Source organism: Halyomorpha halys, unplaced genomic scaffold, assembly GCF_000696795.3.
Source record: "Halyomorpha halys isolate HHAL.00 unplaced genomic scaffold, Hhal_1.1 Scaffold1751.1, whole genome shotgun sequence".
Classification (NCBI taxonomy): domain Eukaryota; kingdom Metazoa; phylum Arthropoda; class Insecta; order Hemiptera; family Pentatomidae; genus Halyomorpha; species Halyomorpha halys.
In genome coordinates this window covers 1,811-23,549 of record NW_027116636.1, presented here as the reverse complement: position 1 = coordinate 23,549, position 21,739 = coordinate 1,811, and the positions used below count along the sequence as shown (strand labels likewise).

Here is a 21,739-nt window from a genome sequence, read left to right as displayed (position 1 = left end):
TCAGGTAGGTTGTATTTGTTGTTATATCAGTAAATGATTTAAGAGTCTGTTAACACTTTACATGGCTTTTTAGTGAGAATACCTTTTTCTCTAATATCCCGCCGTTTTTACAAACTCTTTGTTGCAACCTTGGTTTTGGTATCTTGCTTTAAACATAATAAATATTTCATACTTTTGTTTTCTCATTTTTGAAAATGTCAGAATCTGAAACTAAAGAAGGAATTAATGATCCATCTGACAACCCAAAAGATGTCGATGCTTCTAGTGAAAATTCTGAAAATATTGGCATTACATCACAAGGTGGAGATAGTACTGTACCAAAAAAGAACAAAGGTTTGTTAAAACATGTAATTAATAAATTACATAAATAAGTTCATGTCATTGATGAACTTTTCCTTTTCCTTATATGAATGCTCTGAAACCCTTTTCTTATTTAACTTACATCTGTATCATATCTTAATCTGTAATGTTTTGGTATGTTGTGAATTTCAGTTCTAATGTCATTGTGCCAAGTGTAAAATATAAATAAAACAACATTTTTTCATGTTTGTTTCCATGCTCAATGATGAAAGTGTGATTTCCTTAGAAAGTCATATTTCTGAGTTAATTACGCTTTAAGTATATAGCTGTATAATGTATGATCTCCCTAACAACTGTGGTAATAATGAATATGAAAAAAAAATTCACATTTTTGCCTGAGGCATAATCTTCGTACTTGTATCTTACGGCAAAGTTAAAACAAATTCAGAGCTTCTGAAAAATCAAGAAGGATGCAGATAATTGTAAATCGTATGCTGATGATTTACAATTACTGTGAGAATAAATCCAAGGAAATTTGGACATGTACAAGTATTTTTTGAGATCCTAAATTCCTTTTGAGTATACCAAGTTTTTGAATAATTTGATGTTGATGAAACTGAATATCATATAAATATTTCTTTTCATTTCCTAATTCCTAATATGTTTGATATTATGATTTAATCACTTCACTATTTTCGATAATGGTCAATTATAATTGATAAAAAAAGAAAGATATATATATATTTTAGCCCCCTTTCCCTCTAAATTTCTGGTTATACATTTCAATAGGATGTATGATAAATTTCTGGTTATAAATTAATAGGAGCCAGAAGTAAAATAGAAAAAAATCAGCCCGTTTGTCGTTTGCAGCTTCCCTCAAAAACTACTGGATCAGTTTTTATTCAGATTTGACACATCTCGTCTCACAGTGATACTTGTAACATTTAAAAAAATTGAAAAACATGTTTGTGCAGGGTCACCTAACATTTATTTTTGTCATTTGTTGATATGGTATTTAACAGACCATTGTTATTCTCAGAATTTACACTTCGTTTCTAATCTCTGACTGAATTTTTACTATCTTTCAAACCAAAATTTTTAAAATTCTTTTGAAAAATACAATGTAATTGGTCATTAATGGTGACACACTATAGTGGTTTGAACCAGTGTAGTATAAATTGGTAAACGTTTTAATCATCATCACCGAAAAATAAAATTGTCTCACTTCACCCTTATTATTTGTGATATTACACTTTCAAAAGTTAGTTTGGTGTAAAAGGAAGATTGCAGTAACTTAATGTTTTTTCAGTCTTTTACGCATTGTTCAGTAGCATTTATTATCTCTATCATATTTTATAACCCCCAATTTTTCAATTTGGTGTTAGTTTCTCTGTATTCTGTTTATTAACTGGAGCTTTAGGTTAGGATATTAAGTGGTATTATATTTGAAAAGTAATGTATGTCAACACGAGCCTAGGCAGAGGGGAGGACCCATAAAAAAAAAAAAAAAGAAAGAAAATAGTGAACTTATTTGATAGATGATTTCTTTCTGGAAACATGCTATAACCAGGAAGGTAATGGCGGAGAAAGATGGTGGCGTCCAAAAAATCAGAGATAAGTGCAAACTGTTTTATATTTTCATTGGTAAACCTTGTTATTAACGATTTAAATTCAGTTGTTCCATTTTCAATAATTTATTGTGATCATAGGTAATAGAAATTTAAAAAGTAATGATTGAATTTCATGAAGTAGAAATAAAATGGCGGGGGGTATTTCTTGGAATGCAGTATTAGGTATCTTTTACCAAATGTTTCTGTTTTATGTGTGTGTATGTATACTGAGGCCTGATCCCCCCTTGGCGAAATCCTCCCTACGCCCATTTATGTCAATCCTGTTTAGTCCTATGTCCTACTGTATCTCATAATTTATCCTTTAGTTTACTCTTTCACTTACTTATACATGAAATATATAGTGAGGAAGTGTACTCTTCACTAAAATACCTTTAATTTTTGTTATTTGAAATAATTCACTTCATTTTTTTTATCTAGCTAATAAATATAAATATAGTTGGACGAAGTATTTCCATCAATAAAGTTGTTGAATCTGAAATGAGTGATGATTACAAATCAAAAGTAAATTGGTGCACTTAAATTTAGGTTATAATGAATAGAAATCTTCATTTACTATTTTTTTCATGAGTAATTTAATTTATCTATTTATAAATGGGAAATTAATGCTATATGTTATTTTTAGTAGATATTTTTCTCAAAGCTACTGCTAATGCTCCAATTATGAAAAGGAGGAAATGGACTGTTGACCATGATAAAACAATTGCATGGATTATTGCTTTTCTGAGGAAATATTTTAAATTGGATGCAAATGAATCTTTGGTTTGTATCCTTTAAATAATATATTTTCATTCTATTGTTTCAATAATTTGATATATTATTTTGTATTTTTCAGTTCTTATATGTTAATCAGTCATTTGCACCTTCGCCAGATCAGGTTGTAAGGAATCTTTATGAATGCTTCGGCACAGATGGAAAACTTATTTTACATTACTGTCAAACACAAGCTTGGGGTTAAAAAAAAAAAAAAAAAAAAAATATATCTGTAAATAATTAAAAAAATATATTCAGAATGTTAAGGTGAACAATGCATTTTTTACATGTTTACTTAGTTATTATTTATTCTTATTATCTAATTATGCTATTACCAGGCAAGTCATCAAATGCTCTTGGCTGGTGACTTATCCTTTGCTAGTGATTGGTAAGTTTTCATAGCAAAATCTATACAAGTTTTGTATTATTGATACACTAATTTGCCTTAAAATAAGTTCCCAACACCATAATTGATCAATTTTCTTTTTAAATAGTGTAAATAAATACATAAAAATTTTTATTGTTTCTTCTTTGTTCCTGCCCAGAAAAAATCTGTATTTTAGATAGATTGTTAATAAAAAGATACAAACACTTAGATAGTGTAAGCATAAGTAAAAGTGTCAATGAAAAATTAAAAAGATATACTATGAAATGTAGAAATGAAATAAGAATAATAAAACCTTATAGACAATATATGAAAACAGAAATAATAAAAATATAAAAAAAATAAATATAAAAGAAAGTACCAACTAAGAGGTGAAAAAAGAGGATAAGAATAACGTAAGAAAATGAACGAGACAGAAAATGTACCTGTTAGACAAATATCAGAAGCCAGAGTGAACTGTAATAAATAAAGTGATACTTTATTATTAATTTTTGTATTATATAATTACCTCTGTACCCCTATTTATTTGGTATATTATCTTTCTTTATCATTTATATTTATTGTATCTATTCTTTTAACTCTATTTCTTCTGTGTTTTATATCCATGTACATTAATAATTTATTTTTTTTTTTAATATATAATTTTCCCCCTCATTATGTATATTATCATCTATTGTTTACCTCATTTTAATATTTTCTTTAATTTTCTATATGGTTCACTTTAAAATTATTTTCAAATGTAACATACTTAACTACCAATCCTCCCAATACAAACAGTTCACTCTGGCTTCTGACTTTTGTCTAACAGGTATGTTTTCTGTCTCATTTATTTTCTTACATTATTCTTGATTTTATTCTTATCCCCTTTTTTCATCTCTTAGTTGGTACTTTCTTTATATTTCTTTTTTTAAAATCTTTTTATTATTTCTGTTTGCATATATTCTCTATAACCTTTTACTGTTCTTATTTAATTTTTACTTTTCATTGTATCCCCATTTAATATTTCATTTACCCTGTTACTTATGTTTACATTATTTAAGTGTTAATATCTTTTTTATCCCTGACGAAACCCCACAACGAGGGGCGAAACGTTGGCTCAATTAAAATAGTTTATCACTGTTTGAGTTTTTATTTAACTGCACCCAGACCATCTTCCATTTATTATTACACACGGTCAATCAGCGATCTTCCAATAAATTAAAAATGTATTAATGTGTGAACGTATTTATTAGATGGTTCCATAAAATAGCAGGCAGTTTATCTATCTCCTTCAGCCATTTTTATTTTGTTTTCAGCTTCTGTTTCTGTGAACAATTTTTTAAAAAAAATTAAATTAAGTTTGTATTTAACAGTCAAAACCCATGACCTTTCAATGGGGTACACAAAAACACATACACACACACACACACACACACTACAATTTTAATAATCATTTGACATATTACCTAGTCTTGACTTGGGACTTTGTGGCAGCTGGTTTGGTTTGCAGTCACATTTTGCTTTACAGTAACATTTAACTGATCCTTCTGCAATAAAATTTTATGTTAATAATTTTTAAGAAGGTTTCAATCAGTATAGATTTATAAATGATTATAGATATTGAAAAAAAAAGTATAGAATGTATATTTTTTTTTTTATGGCTAGGGAAAATGAAATGAAAAAAGTATTTGGTTTAATTACAATAGGAAGATGTTTTAAATATTATATTTTATTTATAAAATAAGGCCAGTACTATAATTATAATAAATATTTTTTTTTAGGATATGTACAGTTTATGAGCACTGTTTGGGATTAATTTAAATTTAGCCTGAAGCAGAAATTTAATGATATAACTATATCAATACTTATTGAATGTACCAAACTTTCATTACCTGTAGAAGGAGTTTTTATTTTATTTCCTTCTGGAGCCTTAATACCTGTAGGAGATTTTACTTTACTTCCTTCTGGAGACTTAATAATACCTGTAGGAGATTTTACTTTACTTCCTTCGGGAGACTTAATATCTGTTGGAGATTTCACTTTACTTCCTCCTGAAGACTTAATATCTGTAGGAGATTTTATTATACTTCCTTCTGGAGGTTTGTTCTCTTGTTTTGTATTATCTTCTGTAGGTTGGCTAACTGCTTTTACTGACTGCTCTTGGGATATACTTCCAATTGTTTCTTCTTTTTCCTTTTTTGCTTGTTCAGCCCCAACTTTAGGCAATGCACTATAAGGAGATTTCCATATAAAAATTGCACCATCTGCCGAACATGAAACTATATGACTGCAATCAGGGGCTATTGCTGCTGCTGTAATAACTGCTGGATGTCCAAGTCCTATATGTGTGGTTATTCCTTCCTTATACAGCCAAACCTTCAAATATATGATTATTATTTATTATTCTGAGATTACTCTGGGTATTATGCTAACCTAAATCTAATTTAATTTAGTTATTTTTTGTTAATCTTTGCTCAATATACTTAGTTGAATAAGATTGAGTTTCCTCACTGTGGTGATAAAATCAATATTGCTAATTACTAAATTCAACACTGCAGGCAACACTTTAGTTACATGGCTGACAAAGCATTTGTAGACATAAACTCTGTGTGTTAAGACTATGGAGATATTTTGTCAATAAAAAACCTTTATAATGGATCATACATTCTAATTTTAAACCATAACACCCACCCCTCGTAGATTAATTGAACTAAAAAATACAACACTTTCTATGAGGCATCTTTGCTTACCCTCCCGTTAACTGAGACTCTTACCACCATGTGGTATCTAAATGATTCATATATGATAGAAGTGGTGACTGTTAGACTACAGCAGATTTCTGAACATTTGCCATAGCAGATGTTGTCAGAACACACGAGTTAAAAACTGAGAACTCAGAATAAGTTTGCTTTTCAATTTGTCTACATCTACAATACCAGAGAAGTATTGACTAAAAAATTCTGCAAATTTTGCCTCATTGGTGGTAATTAATAATCTCCATATATGTTTATAAATGTAAAGTATTGAATAATTTCCTTAACAAGAAATAAAATTCTTAAAATTGCAGTTTCGCTGCATATAAATATTTAATTCAGTAACTGATTCCTTTACGAATATAATTATTTGAAATATATTTATAAAAATAAGGTGGTTGATTTTACCTTAACATAGTAATCATTTCCTCCTGTAATATAAAAATTTCCATCATGGCTAACATCTAGTGTATTTAGTGCCGCTGATATTGAGCCTTCAACTTCTCGTATAAGAGAGCCATCAAATATCTCCCAGTATCCAATTTGACGGTTAGTTCCACAGGTTAAAAGCTGGCAACCTGATGGATGGTACTTCACTCCCATAAATAATGTTTGGGAAAACAGAATTGCAATTCTGACACATTTCCTGGAATAGCATGTATATGCAACATGTTGTGGTTTGTAAAACAAAAAAAAATTATGAAGGATTAGAACAGCATTTTCTGAACTTACTGAATATCCCAAATAATACAAGTGCCATCGGTTGAAGCTGAAGCTGCTTCTAAATCACTTGGTGAAATATCAATAGAAGATACAGGACCTTTATGCTCTTTTAAAACTGCTGTTAATTTCTGATAAACACCCTTTAATTCCCATATTCGTATCTGTAAATTAAAATTAATTTAATTAGAAATAATTTGAAATATTAATCATATTTAAAGATTTAATACCTACCTGCCCCTCTATTCCACCACTCAAAAGTTTCTTGCCATCCATTGTCGCTGCTATTGCCGAAACACCTTTATTATGAGCATCAAATATTGTAGTAATAAGCTTTCCACTTTGTGGTGTAAACGCGCGTATATTGCCATCATTCCAGCCTTTAAAGGAAACAGAGAAATTTAAGGTAAATCCATGATAATATTTAATCGGAAATAGTATTAATTTACTGCACTAACGTAGAAAACATTTCTTTACATTACTCAGATTGTATAATTAAAACATAATTATACATGCATGCAAAATGTACTTACCAGTCCATATAGCTTTCCCATCATGAGAAAATAACACACTAGAACAAGTAAAATTTGGTACTGTGATTCTTAATAGTTCTTTTGATTGATCAACACTCCATACCCTGACATCATTTTTGCTTGCTGTTGCAAAAACATGGGAGTAGCCACTGTAAAACAGTTTGGGATTTTATTTAAGTTGCTATATTAGATTAAAATGATCTATAATTATTGTGTGATTATATCTTACGCTGGAAAAGCAATATCAAATATAGTAGAAGTATGGCAGGAGATTATGAGCTTTGGTTTGAATTCAGATAGATCCATTACAAACATTTCACATTGTATTGTTCCAATTAGAACATTGTTCTTTCCTTGTAGCTGCATGGATGTTACAAATGAACCAACTTCAGCATGCTTTACCTGTTCAGATTAAATTAAAACTTTTCTATAGGTGTACCATTGTGTGATGTATTATTTAACCAAATACATGTTGTAGATAATGCATTGATTGAGTGAATCCAAGCCTAAATATTTGAAAAGGTCTCTAAGATGTATTTTTATACATTATTAAATTTTATCTTTTTTTTTTTTTTGTTTTGTCACATAATATTCTTAAAAAACATGTTAGCTGTTTTCTTACAATTTCTAATCTGAATTTATTGAATAATTTTAATTAAAATAGACTTCATAGTAATACTTATTTTGTAGATATGTTTTGAAGAGTATTGATTGAATTTTCGTAAAAAAAAAAAAAATCAAAGAGCGTGGTAGAAAATGAGCTGTGAGAATTAAGAAGAAACACTTAACTAAAGGTAGTATAGAAAAAAAAAATCATTTTCCAGGCCAAAATTTCAAGCAATTGAACTATCTTAATGGTCTGCCCTGAAAACTATTGAAGATGTCAGCAGAAGAAGTTGCTGATCAAACTATTGAATCATAGCACTGCTTCATACAGTTTATAAAGTACAGTTCACAGAACATGAGTTAGGCAAATACCAATTGTTTTCAGTCCCAACTGGTTCACAATAGACGAAATTTTTATTCTGTCAGACATTGGAGAAGAACTATGAATATAATTTGGATCTTCACCATACCTTTATTAATTTCCCCTAAGCTTACAAAAGCATTATCAGAGACCAGCTGTATGATGACCTGGTGAGGTTTGCCGTTCTGAAGAAGCTAATTTGCATGGTTAAGATGACAATGAAGAATGCTATTGGCATTGTTAAAGTGTATGAATCTTTAATAGCAAATTTCCTCATTAACATTGGTAGATTCCTCAAGGTGACCATACAGCAACTACACTTTTCAATATTTCCATTGAAAGTGCAAGGATAAGGATAAAGTTTAACTTGGGATGAACCTTCTATTGTAGGCTTACTCAGCACTTCGTCTATGCTGATGACATTAATATTATGGCCTGAACACCTCCTGTAGTGTTAGAAGTGGTTGAGAAATATAAACATGCCTGCATTGCAAGAGGGCTACAAATAAATGAAAAGAAGGCAGTGTTAATGAATTTCATGTCCCAGGCAACATTCAGGATCAGGAATTTTAATTTTCCAATGTTTCACGAAGTGTTTGAGCAATATGATAACAGAAGGGACTGGCATACTAGCTGGAATACATGCAGGTAATCGATGCTTGTAGACATTTCATAAAGTCATGAAATTTCAAGCCAAACGAAACTCAGTTTACTAGACTAAAAGATGTTCTGTTGTCATATATGGCTGTAAAGCATGGCACCTGTTTTCCACGAGTGAATTGCTGGTAGAGTAAGATCTTAATGATGTAAAATCTTTGAGGCCCTAATCATTAATGGCAGTGTATAGAGAATCCTGAAGTGAGTATAGTCAATTCAAACTAGTCTGAATCAGATTGCTGGACAATATTAAAAGAATGCTCTCAGAAAGATTCTCTCACACTGCTGTGTAAGAAGTGCCTAGTGGGAGGTGTCTAAGTGGAAGACTAGGGCCTGTACTAGTGAGAGGATGTTGAAGGGGATCTTAACCTTTCTAGCCTTCATATGTGGCAGAACACACTGAGGACAGTAAGCAGTTGAAATTGATTGTTGAGAAGGCCATGGTGTTGTAGAAAATAAGTTTTATTATTTGATCCATGGTTAAAAATTGCTTGTTTGTAACCTAAGCAATTTGTAAATATAATAAATTATGAATGAAGTATAACACAAAAAAAGGCAATCCTTCCCCGCCCCACTAAGACCCCCAGGGAGGGATGGTCCTATGTCAGTTTTGAAATATTAGCTTAAAACGGGAAGAGGAAACTTTAAGATAGTTAAATCGAGCTATATTTAAAAAGTGTCTGAAATTGAAAAACGGCATGAATGGTTGTTTATTTAGCTTGAGGTCTGTTTGCTGTTAGCATCTATTAGAGAAACATATACTCTTTGGCTTTTGTTATAAAACCTTCCCTGATCCACAACACATGGTCCTCAGAAACCATAGAGCCAAATAATGATTTAATTATTAATAGCTATCATTTCAAATAAAGTTTGAGCTTACCACTTTGAATAATGGGTAAGTAGGAGTTGATAGTTTTGATGTCTTATTCATTGTGTCGAGTTCTGGTTCCTGTTCTTCAACTAGTTCAATAGTTCCATCCCCAGCTCCAATCAATTTTTTATTGCCTAATAATATCAAGCACCTAACTCCTACAATTAAGAAAATGAATAATTTAACATTATTTATCTATTAACAGAGACTAACAAAACCTTTTTATACAATTATTCAGAAGTGTGAAATGAATATTATAGTGACTGTAATTAATTATGTAGGATATGAGTAAATATTGCATGGCATAAGAAATGTGAAGTAAGAATAAAATCTTGAAAAATTAATCATTCAACTTTAATATTCTTACATTATGAATGCCTCTGATTCTAAACAGTGACAGCATTTCTATTGTGCTTCATGATTTTCATTAGCTGGTATTTTAATTATAATTATATTTACAAATTTTTTAGGATACAAATAAACAATTTTAATCACAAATTAAAAAATAAAACTTATTAACTGCAACAACAGTTATTGAAATATGTTTATTATAAAATGATAATAGACAGAAAAAATTATGCCAGATTGATGAAAATAAGATAGTGCATAATCACTAAAGTAAAAAGTAATATTTTATTTATTAGGAAAGTACTATTTTGTGTGTGAAAGATATTTGGTTCCATTTAACTGTAAATTGTAGTTCAACTTATTATTTGATCTCTTTCTGTATATTTAGATTTAATTTTTGATAATTCAAATCAAATTTATTGAAATAAGTGTAATTAACCTTGTAGAACTCATTCACTTTCTGCTACATAGTATACAATAAGAAATAAACAAATAATACACTTGGAAGTGTATGGTATAATACTGAGTGTTATGGGAACTTGGTATTTTGTCATTTCATGAGAGAAATACTTTGTTCTATTTCTTAGATACTATACTATGTTCTATCTAATATTAAATTAATATTGTTTGTGAATAATGAAAACTAAATTTCAATTTTTTTTTTCTCAATGCTTAACTGATTCTTACCTGAGCCCCATAGTGTTACATTATTATTAGGGTTTCCTTTTCCTTTTGGATGCTTTGCATAACATGCAATCAAAGTTGGAGGAAATACTGGAAAGAAATTATTCAGATCCTTAGAGAAGTTTAATTTAACTTTCATTATATCACCTGTACTAGTTCCACACCAGGCAAATTCATCATTATCATCCACCTGTAAATTATTTTGTTTTAAATTAATGTAATAAAAAGAAATATCCTTTGATAGAAATCAAGCAATTATTTGAATTCATAGGATAAATGAAATAATATTAATGATGTGTCATATAAAAAGAATTCTATAGAAAAAGCACCTCAGTATTTTTAATGAAGAACATCTACTTTCTCTCATCTTACTATGCACATGTTATTAGTAAATAAATGCTTGAAGAATGCTACATAAAACATGACTAAATTGCAAGAATATTTGAATTTTCCCAAATTACTCAAGTTTGGATTTTTTACTTGCTAACCAAAAACAAGATATATGTTAATTCTTAAGAAATAATGTATTCCAGTGGAATTCCTTACTCAAAAGAACTTAATTATTCTTTTATAGAGCTATATATTATAGGTTTTTATAATGTCTCTCAGAAATTGATTAAAAACCGAGTTGAATCAAATCTACATTGAATGTACAGAATAATAAATGAAATAGTATTAGATACTGTATGATCAAAATAAAATTTTAATCCTAAGTGAAAAAATTATAATGAAATCTCATAAAAAAATATAATGTAAAATGTTGTGAGAATGACCTCTATATATATCATATTTACTATGTATCCCCCCTTAGTAAAACCAAGCAAGGGTCAGAGGATGAATCTTTGTGAACCATTCTGCAAACAACATCCTACTCTTTCATTTCAGTGTTCATTTAACACTATGCTTATGAATGAAGGGCATAGTATGTGTAGTTTTATATTAATGGCTTACAAATAGAAACGGTGTACGTTCAGCGCCTAGGCAACAGAACATAACACTTAAGTTTGTATATTTTTGTATTAAATTTCATAGTGTAAGTAATGTAAAGTGATTTACAATATGTAGTTAATATAATTAATTTTCTAGTTTTACAAAATAATACTGTGTACATATTTCAATTATGATGCTTTTATTATTTCTCAAATATATTAATCATTTTACCAAGATTGAGTTCAATATAATGTGTTACACAGAGGACACAGATTATACAAAGATCATGAGGACATTAAAATTAACTTAATTTTTGGGTCTTCAACACTATATTATTATCCAAATGACATAAATTTGCATTGAAATACTTACAATTATGCAATTAATTTTTCTTTTGATTTTTCGCAGTGTAACATCAATGCTTGAAACAGCTCGATTTTTGGGGTTTAAAGTCCATACTTTGAGAGTATAAACCCCACCAGACAAAAAACATATGCCTCTTAAATTCAAAGCTGCCAATGTTAGGGCATCTCCAGCATTTTTGTTTGATGAAAATGTACCTTTAAATAGTATGTTAATACATATAAAGGAAATTTTTGAAATTATAATAATTTATAATTTCAAAAATTTCCTTTCTCAATCAATTATAAAATATTAAAGGGTCCACAGCTCCAGTCAAAATATTGGTGAAAAAATCAATTTTAAATTGTCCCAGTATTTTGTATGAAGGCTTTTATGAACTAAAAACATTGTAATTAACAAGACCCTGCGAATTGTTAATGGTCCCAAAATATGTTTTGATTATTTTTTGCTTAGCATATAACTCAATTCCAAAACCTCCCTACTATATTTTTATCCAAAGTATAGTTCTAAGTGAATCTCGAAATTTGATGCGTTTGTTATTGGTTGGTTGTTGTTGATTGACTTGTGTGTTTTAAAAGCATTTTTTAGTAAATAAAAACCTACCAACAAATAGTAAATGGATCACACCTTCAAGATTCATTCAAAACTTTACTTAGGATAAAATATGTAGTTAGGAGGTTTAAGAATTATGGTCGTGTTTCATTCAATACTTTAAAGTTTTTTACTGCATATTTTATTGCTTGAAAATTTAATTTATCCCATTCTCTGGTAATAAAATGTCCGAGAATGTAAATTATTAAAAAATTATGTCTTGTTAATTTATGAAGTTATAAGGTATAAAAAATATATGATGTATATTTAGATTGGATAGAGTGTACACCATTTATCATTTTACAGTATGAAATAATAAAATACTTTTAAAAAGTCAAAATTACAAAAAAATAAGACATGGTGATATATAATAGGTTATATCTTGTTGACAAAAATTACTTAAATAGAGATCAAATTGAGAAAATATTTTCTATATCCTAAATGTTTCTCTGTAATGCTACAGGTGCTGATAAATATCACTATATTGATTTTATAACTATAGTTTTAGCTAATAATACTAACCACAGATTGCTTCACTTGTATTCAAATCATATACAACAACATTTGCATCATCTCTTCCTCCTAGGGAGATAACATAGTTTTCACAAGATGTAAATGCTACACTTTCTACTCGAACTTTGTGAGATTCATGAAAGAGAATAGGCTTTTTAGTTTCCCAATCCCAGACAAAGACTAAAGCCTAGAAATTAAAATCTAAAGAAAGAATTCATTTGTTTCATTATATGACATATACTTTTTTAAAATTTATAATAGCCGAAAGATAAAAAAAATATAACAAAAACTTAGGACATTTATGTTGGACCTTTCAGGATCAACGTATCCCCAAATGTCTAAAAGAAGAATAAATATATTTATTGAAGACATTGAATTTGTTTCTATTTTTTTTTTTTAACTTTAGGCAATTATAATTTTTTTTAAATAAAAAAAAAACCATGAATATTATAGATCATTTTAAATGTTTTCTTTCAATTTATGACTAGCTACTTTCTCACATTCAGTAAACAGTCTATAAGAAGCAAAATATATAAAAACATTATTACTTCTTTAATGTTGATAAAGAAAGAGTTAAACATTGTGTATAAATTAAGTTTTGTACTTAAGGTTGAGAGTGTCTGACATACTGAAGCTGTTTATGGAGAGGATTCACCGGGAATCAGGATTATTTTTAAGTTCATTTGAGATTTTTAAAATTGGGTGGTGGAAAAATTACGATCACTCCAACGACTTTTGTGTTAGATGCATTTATTCAGAACTACCATTACGTGAATGTTAACTCTTTAATCTAATTAATCCAAGAGTATATAAGGAAGGGGCTGTAACATTTATATAATGATTGTGGATCCACTGCTAACGGTATGCTTAAAGGTTTGTAATACGAGGTATAAAATAAAAAATGCTGAAGAAAATCTCATTCTTATACTAACAGTTATGAATCAAAATACCTTTTTAAAAAAAAAAAAAGCATCAAGTTTAATAACATTTCATGAACGTTTTCTCCAAAAAAATAAAAACCATATTTGTAGCATGAAATTTGTGAGTGTGTGTATTTTCCTTTGTTAATATAAATATATTAAATAATGTAGAAGAAAATTGTACATATATATTACATGAGTCAATAATAAAAGTTCATGCTACATTTATTACTTTATAGTTCAATTAAAGTCATTCACTGACGTATATCTATTGTATTGCTATAAAATATTATTTTTACCTTGAAACCCATGTGGTTAATCTGACCAGATCCAACATATTTTCCAGACTTAGAGAGTGCTACCGTTGAAATAACATTTGAGTGTCCTTCTAAATATTCAGGCTCATGTTTTGTGAGGCAGTATATTGCGACTTTAATCCCAAATGGATAGACAATGTGCTTTCCATCAGGATGGACCCATAAGCTTTTTGGAGCATTGCCTGTAACATATACGACTGAGGAATACTTGAAGCATTTTCATCTTTTCACTATTATTACCTACATTACAGTAATAAAAACGAACATAGAACATAATATCCAATGTCGTATACAAACATTATTTTGAACATTGTATATAAACAAACATAATATGTTTAATCAGAGATGAGGTGAAATGTCTTAGTTGGGAAAAACACCCCCATAACTTCAAGAAAAAAAGCAAGGCAAAATACCAAACTGGCAAGTAGAAACTCAATATCAACTGCTACTTCACGTCCTGTTGGGAGGGAGATGGTCATACCACTGAATGAAAAATCTCCTCCTTTTTATGAAAAATTTATAGCATGAAAGAATATTAATAATAGCTTGTTTTCTTAGATTCACACAGATCAGTGTCTTCAACTACCAATTGAGAATTCAAATTGTGGCTGCCTGGAGATACAAATTAACCATCTTTCTAGCATGCTCTGATCATCTTTCAGACCGAAATTTACTTAGTGAGAGTATTTTATAAAAGGTCTAGGATGTGACAGAGGTAAAAACTGTTATAATAGTTGGTATGTTCCATCTAAAATTCTAATCTGAAAATATTGGAGCCGTTTTTTAGATTTTATACAAAAGAAACTGGTTACATTGACTCATAAAGTCCAAGATTTGTGATAGATCTAGGGAATGACGAAACGAACTGAATATGTTCAACAACTAGAAAATAATTACTGATATTAACCTCACAGTGGGATGGAAATTTTGGCCTAAAGGAGTATAATAACAGAAAAATAAAATCATTCACATTCAGATGGTCAATCATCTTGTATGGCAATTCCCTATTCGTATGTAGTAGCTTTGTTCATAAGGGATTAGTGAAATGTTTTCAAAGGATAATTGAACGCCGGACCTCACGCGACGACGACATAAACGAGAATTAAATTGCCAGCAGAGCTCGTCATTTTTTTTTTTTAATAGTTTATTTGAACTCCGGTTCTCCAATCTGAGTGAGAAGCAAAGTGACAATTTTGCGGATGAGAGATTTTTTGCTGTCTATACTTGAACAAAATTCATTATTCTTACTGACAAAATTGTCTATTATTATTAGTTTGTTGTTGATAATTTCTCAATTTCGTCATTACTGAAGTATACATTTGTTTCAGTCACACTATGCAATCGGTTTTTAAGATATTTCAAAAATCTGTAAATTATAAAAAAAATTAAGTCGATTGATATAACTGTTTTGTGTCTTCCCACTTATTGTTTAAACTGTTCAATTTTTTGTATGAAAAAAAAATTTAAAGCCTCAAGTAGTAATTCCCTCACAGCTTCCAGTACACCTTTTAGAGCTTGTCTCTTAGTTACTATTTTCATCGGGAAATATCTTATTACTTTTTAATTCATTATATTCTCTAGTTTCGAAAAATATGATCAGAAGTGTTTGAACTATTATTCTTATCAAATCAAAAAGACTAAAAATAATTGTCCGTCCAAAGGTTTAATGTAACTCCGTCACATTCTTAAATGTCGGCATTCTTCGTTAATAGAGTTGGAGAAACTTATTCAAGGGATTTTTTTTTCTACTTCTGTACCCAGCTTTTGATTTAGAGAGATAAAATATCTCACGGTGATCACCGCGTAAAGAAAACGCTATCCGGTAGTCCATATTCTATCAGGTGTCATTTCCTAAATCTCTTCTTCTCATTATTATTAATTTTTTTAAAATTAATATTCCCGTTTATATTCTGTTGTTTTCTCAAGCTTGTAGATTTTTATTTCAAATGACAATCAAATTGGAAAAATCTACAGACGTTTTATCACCGATCTCAATGACTTTTTTAGATGATGTCTTTCCAATGCGCATAAGGAGTAAAAAAATATGAAGTTATTTTATATACTTTTAGCAATTAAGTTTTTATTGTTTTCGAGTTTTCCTTTGTTTAGATGTAAGGGTTCTTATAAACCAATCGATTTTGTGTTTTTTATCTACAATAAAAAAAAAAATCTTTCTGATTATATTTGATGAGTTTAAATGTATAAACAATTACACAAACCAAAATAAAATATAACTTTTGGTGAAATCTAAACCACTTCTAAGTTTCATGTAAGTGGGTAAAATCGTGTTAATGTATTCGCATTTTTTTTAATTAACTGTAATGTGATTGTTAATCTGTCGCGAAGCATACTCTGAATGTTCAGTCGTTAAACAAATATCTCTAATTCAGCCTTTTTTTTAGATTGGACCATCTAATAAAATACCTCTAGTAAACAAAATGGTCACATGAACTCCCTGGCTTTTCCTTCTACAGTAGTGATCATTTTGATGTTACATTACTTCATTGGAAATGCGAGGAACTCCCACTACAATAAAAATAACAGCTAATTAATATATAACTCACCGTCAAAACCAATGATGGATTTCAATTTGAGAAATTTCACATCATGTTTCACACCACTCATATTTTAAACTTTAATCTTAGCACAATGTATGATGTAGGTTGGCACAAAATAACCAATGTTTAAGTGAAACTATGGCAACGTGTTGGCATCGCTTCACCATGTGATATGACTCATTGGTCATGTAGGAATAATATTAATGGCTACTCATAACTAAGAAAATAAATCAATAATAAAAGGCTAGATATTTTAAAATCGATGAAAATACTCGATCGATAAAAAAGGTGATAATTTCTTATAAGTGATCATTATCATAACATAAAAGTACAAGTAAACAGTCGGAAATAGAAAATGATTTTACTAAAAACTTATGAAATATTTTTAACCAATAGCAGCGAAAATATGGTACGTGCGTCAAGAAGTTGCCCGAGGAAATTTAAGAAATTTGAATTTAGCAGCACGGATAAACAGTCAGTTCAATACTGAAGTAATATAAATTATTGATTTTATGTTAAGTATAACTACAATTTTTGTATTGATTCACCGTTGTTACATATAGATAATACAGATAAAAGATAACCTTTTATAAAAAGAACTGAACTACAAATACAAGTACAGTTACAGGTAGTTGGAAAGTATCTGCAGATACGGTTCCTTTCGAGTACTTTGTATTTGACGGACCGAAATTCATTTTTGCAAGTACAGTATCTGTACTTGAAACTCATAAGTACAACTGTAGTTGAAAAAACGTCACTGCAAATACTTTCCTCAACTAGTACTTGGTTTTGTTGTGAGTATTTAAAATACAAAATATGATTTCTGAATTTTACCATATAAAGATCCATTAATATGTTTCAGGAGATGACGAAAATTAAAATGCTATTGATTTTAAGATCATGAATCGAATTATTAAAACTTTTATGATTTCTAACATTTAGGGGTTCTTTGGCATGTTTTAGGAGATGAAAAAAATTAAAATGCTATCGATTTTATGATAACATGTTTCGCCTATCGATTTATTTTATCTTTTACGATTTCTAAAGGGGCCTCTACATGTTGGCCGAGCCATGGCGAACTCAGACATACGCGAGCATGTGGATGGGTGGCTTGGCTTGGTTGGCCTAGGCTCGTTGCCGAGCCGTCGAGAGTCGGTTTTTGGACACAGATCAAAGGGGTTCGTGAGAGCGCTCGTGTAGCATCTACACCATTGTTCTTTGTCTAGTTGCAACTGAGAGCTGTTAGGAGGTTAAAGGTGTTTGTTGGTACTTTTTTATAATAAGTTTTATATTTAATCTTATTTATTTATATTTAATTTCCTTTCATTTTCTTTTTTTGTAATAAAAATAATACAATCCAAGTGGAATGACTGAAAACACTTCAACGTCCTCCATGTTTGCCTCTCTGAATAACACTGACATGTGGATGGTCCGCACTTGGCTCGCCGAGCATTTGTACGAGCCTCCGAGCCATGGCGAGCGGCCAACATGTGGATCCACCTTAAAATATTAGGGTCTGGGTGCTGATAACTAACATATAATCGATTTTCTGATATTGGAGTTTTTTTTAAATATAATTTATTTATTGTTATTTATAACTTTTGACAACCGATTTTTGACATATTAGTGTCCCCTTATATATTTCTTGAGACGCAGAAACTGAAAATGCTATCGATTTAAAAATCACGTATTGATTTATTTTAACTTTTCCGATTTCAAAAATATCAGGGTCCCTTTATTTGTTTCCAGAGGTGCTAAGAACGAAAATAGAATAGATTTTATGATCGGGCAAATAAAAATAGATTTATTTTAACATTTCCGATTCCTACAATATTATGGTCATCTCATATGTTTTCAGTGATGCTGAGAATGAAAATATAATCGATTTTATGATCAGGCACTTAAAAATCGATTTATTTTAACTTATACGATTTCTATAATATTATGATTCTCTTATATGTTTTCAGTGGTGCTGAAAACAAAAATAAAATCGCTTTTATGATAGCATATTCGCCTATCAGTTTATTTTAACATATGTGTTTCTTGAAACGCAGAAAATGAAAATGCTATCGATTTAAAGATCACTTATTGATTTAGTTTAACTTTTGCGATTTTTAAAATATCGTATAAGGGACCCTTATATGTTTTCAGTGATGCTGAGAACGAAAATGTAATAGATTTTATGAACGGGCACATACAAATCGATTTATTTTAGCTTTTACTATTTCTACAATATCAGGGTCCCCTTATAGGTTTTCAGAGGTGCTGAAAATGAAAACAGAATCGATTTTATGATGTGGCACATAAAAATCGATTCATTTTAACTTTTACGATTTCTATCTTGTTTTTCTTCACGCCATATAAGCCACTGAATAAGAATGTTGAATATTGAAAGAGCTATGAAATTATTGAAACAAAATATCGATTTTCCATTTTGAAAGTTTACATAAAATTATCTATTATTTTTTAACTAAAAATCGATATTTCGATGAAATAATGTCGGCATATCGTTGCTAAACTTGATATCAATATTAATAAGAATGTTAAATATCGAAATAGGTATGAAATATTGAAATATAATATAGATATTTTATTTCCAAACTTTTCATAAAATCTTCTAGCCATTTTTAACGACATAGTGATATTTTGATCAAATAATCTTGGAATATTTACTAGCCTTTTATATCGCTTTCCATAAAGTTTTCTTGTATTTTTAAACAAAATATCGATATTTCTATAAAATAATAGGGGAATATTGTTACTAAACTTCGATATTGATAGTAATAAAAATTTCGAATATCGAAATAGGTGTGAAATTAATGGAACAAAATATTTCATGTTTGAATATAAGAATGTCTCTGATATTAAGAATAATGTCAATGCAATATTAATATTTTGTTGGATTATCGTTACCAATGTTTGATATGTATAACAAACCAAATTATTGGATTTGTTTTATGTGGAGGATGTTGATATTTGAATTGGATATTATTTGGTAATATCCATAATTTAAACTGGAGAATATTTGTGTATTTATGTTTTTAACATTTTTTTCTGAAAACAATTTATCCAATTATATTTTAGATCATACTTTTTATGTTTATATTATGATTGCCATGGTGTTGCTTTGCTTTACCGTTATTATGGATTATTTACATGTTTTGATTAGGTATGAATGAAATAAATCTTCCTATGATATGCTATATTATCATTTTATAATTATTATTGCTTTAATTCGTTAAATTTTCGATATTTAAATATCGATATTTTAGTGCCGATATCGATATTTAGCTTCCGATATCCCCTAGCAGTTGGTAAAAAGTCTTTGGTCCAATGCTTGTTATATACTGAGCTAATTTATTGTCTTGTAGTAGCATCGGTTTCTATGACGGCATTTGTCCTGTTGTTTATTGTTTTTTCCAGGAAAGTTATTGCAAAAAAATCGTATGTAAACCGAACGGTATTTCGATACGTGATGAAACGATCTCAGAAAGCTTCGGGACTGGCCGTATGAATTGATAATGCTCTGGCTTTTCTGCGCGAGGAATTTGAAGAATTGTCCCAAGAAATGTCATCCAATAGAAGACAATGTTCCTTGTCGGGAGAGGTGGACTTCGCTTGTGAAGGGGCTTTGTGTGATTGTTACAATTATAGATATATACGTATCTAAAAAGCAAAGAAGACTATTAACTAAATTGCTTCACATTGCTACTTGGTTATTGACAAAATATCCACAAATAAAACACAATTACCACTCTACGAAGGATATATTTATGTGTGGGTTGTTCATATGCTAGTACTATGTACGAGTATGTCAACAAATTAACTACGTGGTGTATAATCTAAAAATAATTTTATTTTTATTTTTGTAGGTTCAAGCTTGAAACATGCCTGAAAGTGAAGAAGAACAAAAAAAAAAGGTACTTAATTGAAATTATCTATTGATTTTATATTACAAATTATTTGTTTAAACTGTCACATTTGTAATCTATTTCAATACAGATACCTAACTTTCTCTGCCATGAAAATACAGAAAAAGAACTTCTGATTTTTTTCTGTACTGATGCTTGTTAAAATAAGTATAGCTTTTTTTTACATTGATCTCAGTTGTCATATAAATTTGGGGATCCTTGCATAGATGTAGACAAGATCCCATACACATAGATGTAGACAAGATCCCATAGAAATAAATGTAGATAGGATCCCATAAATATAGATGTGGTTACGATCCCATACGTATAGGTGTAGATAGGATCCCATAAATATAGGTGTAGATAAAATTCCATACATATAGGTGTAGATAAAATCCCATACATATAGGTGTAGATAGAATTCCATAAATATAGGAGTAGATAGAATACCATACATATAGCTGTAGATAGGATCCCATACATACAGGTATATATGTATGTATAAGTTAAGTATCGGCGAAAGCTAAATGTCAAAAAAGAGAAGAAGGAATAAGATGTAACACGTGTGAACTGCTGTAACATACTAACTTTATTGGGTTCGGTATATCTCTTTATATACATGCGATCAGCTGATCTCCTCAGTCAGCTGACATCGAAGTAACAGCTGACTAAGGCTGTAACTGCCCCCTCCCCACCAGCAATTAAAAAAAATACCACGTAATTTATTCAGTACATCACCATTATCGAAGTTAAATGAAAAAAAAAATTATATAAATATAAATGAAAAAGAAAAATACAACAGATAAGATTGAGATGAGGACACTCCGGATTACTCTTGCGCAGGGGTTTCGGTTAGTGGGACTTCAAGTTGTTCAATATGAACGGCCCTGCGCTTTTTAGGTTCTCTAATGCTCTCAATAGTTACAACATTATGTTCTTTTATTATTATCACCCTGAATGGTCCCTCGTATCGCTGTATCTCCTTACCCCTGTATCTCCTTCCCCCGGATCGATAGGACGTTTATACGCTCCACGATGATGGTGGAGACTGTGCAAGA

The 21,739-nt window shown here is 29.7% G+C and overlaps 2 protein-coding genes and 1 long non-coding RNA gene across 5 annotated transcripts; 2 read left to right on the top strand and 1 right to left on the bottom strand.

The window, feature by feature from the left end:
- The first annotated feature begins 4 nt into the window (after positions 1-4).
- On the top strand, positions 5-3,201 carry Atg12 (Autophagy-related 12). 2 transcript variants are annotated; one of them, XM_014435979.3, is made up of 3 exons: positions 5-333; positions 2,557-2,690; positions 2,764-3,201. In XM_014435979.3, exons 1-3 carry the CDS (start codon positions 195-197, stop codon positions 2,884-2,886), a joined length of 396 nt encoding a protein of 131 aa, XP_014291465.1. In that variant the 5' UTR covers positions 5-194; the 3' UTR covers positions 2,887-3,201. The 2 variants fall into 2 exon arrangements, with proteins under 2 accessions (XP_014291465.1, XP_014291464.1); XM_014435978.3 differs by having other exon boundaries at positions 7-333; positions 2,554-2,690.
- Positions 3,202-4,274: 1,073 nt separating this feature from the next.
- On the bottom strand, positions 4,275-17,738 carry LOC106690534 (cilia- and flagella-associated protein 52). Of its 2 annotated transcripts, none has more exons than XM_067053349.1 (14): positions 17,605-17,738; positions 14,195-14,394; positions 12,985-13,162; positions 11,881-12,068; positions 10,582-10,768; positions 9,556-9,704; positions 7,281-7,453; positions 7,052-7,200; positions 6,753-6,898; positions 6,531-6,682; positions 6,207-6,444; positions 4,938-5,421; positions 4,512-4,592; positions 4,275-4,370 (listed from the first exon to the last, which is right to left on the bottom strand). In XM_067053349.1, the coding sequence occupies exons 2-14, from the start codon at positions 14,204-14,206 to the stop codon at positions 4,324-4,326; spliced, it is 2,184 nt and encodes a 727-aa protein (XP_066909450.1). In that variant the 5' UTR covers positions 14,207-14,394; positions 17,605-17,738; the 3' UTR covers positions 4,275-4,323. The 2 variants fall into 2 exon arrangements, with proteins under 2 accessions (XP_066909450.1, XP_014291468.1); XM_014435982.2 differs by lacking the exon at positions 17,605-17,738 and adding an exon at positions 16,777-16,920.
- LOC106690535 (uncharacterized) lies at positions 16,957-20,691 on the top strand. Its single transcript, XR_001344637.2, has 2 exons — positions 16,957-17,261; positions 20,643-20,691. It is a non-coding gene; the product is annotated as an uncharacterized lncRNA (long non-coding RNA).
- The last annotated feature ends 1,048 nt before the right edge of the window (positions 20,692-21,739 follow it).

Bases quoted from the DNA above. Each gene is read 5' to 3' on its own strand.
- Atg12 (XM_014435978.3), top strand. From the start codon at position 195: ATGTCAGAATCTGAAACTAAAGAAGGAATTAATGATCCATCTGACAAC. The intron at 334-2,553 runs GTTTGTTAAAAC...TGTTATTTTTAG, and splicing joins TGTACCAAAAAAGAACAAAG to TAGATATTTTTCTCAAAGCT. The intron at 2,691-2,763 runs GTTTGTATCCTT...TGTATTTTTCAG, and splicing joins TGGATGCAAATGAATCTTTG to TTCTTATATGTTAATCAGTC.
- LOC106690534 (XM_014435982.2), bottom strand. From the start codon at position 16,837: ATGAGTGGTGTGAAACATGATGTGAAATTTCTCAAATTGAAATCCATC. The intron at 6,683-6,752 runs GTAGGTATTAAA...TTTAATTTACAG, and splicing joins GTGGTGGAATAGAGGGGCAG to ATACGAATATGGGAATTAAA. The intron at 4,593-4,937 runs GTAATGAAAGTT...ATTTTATTGCAG, and splicing joins AATAAAAACTCCTTCTACAG to AAGGATCAGTTAAATGTTAC.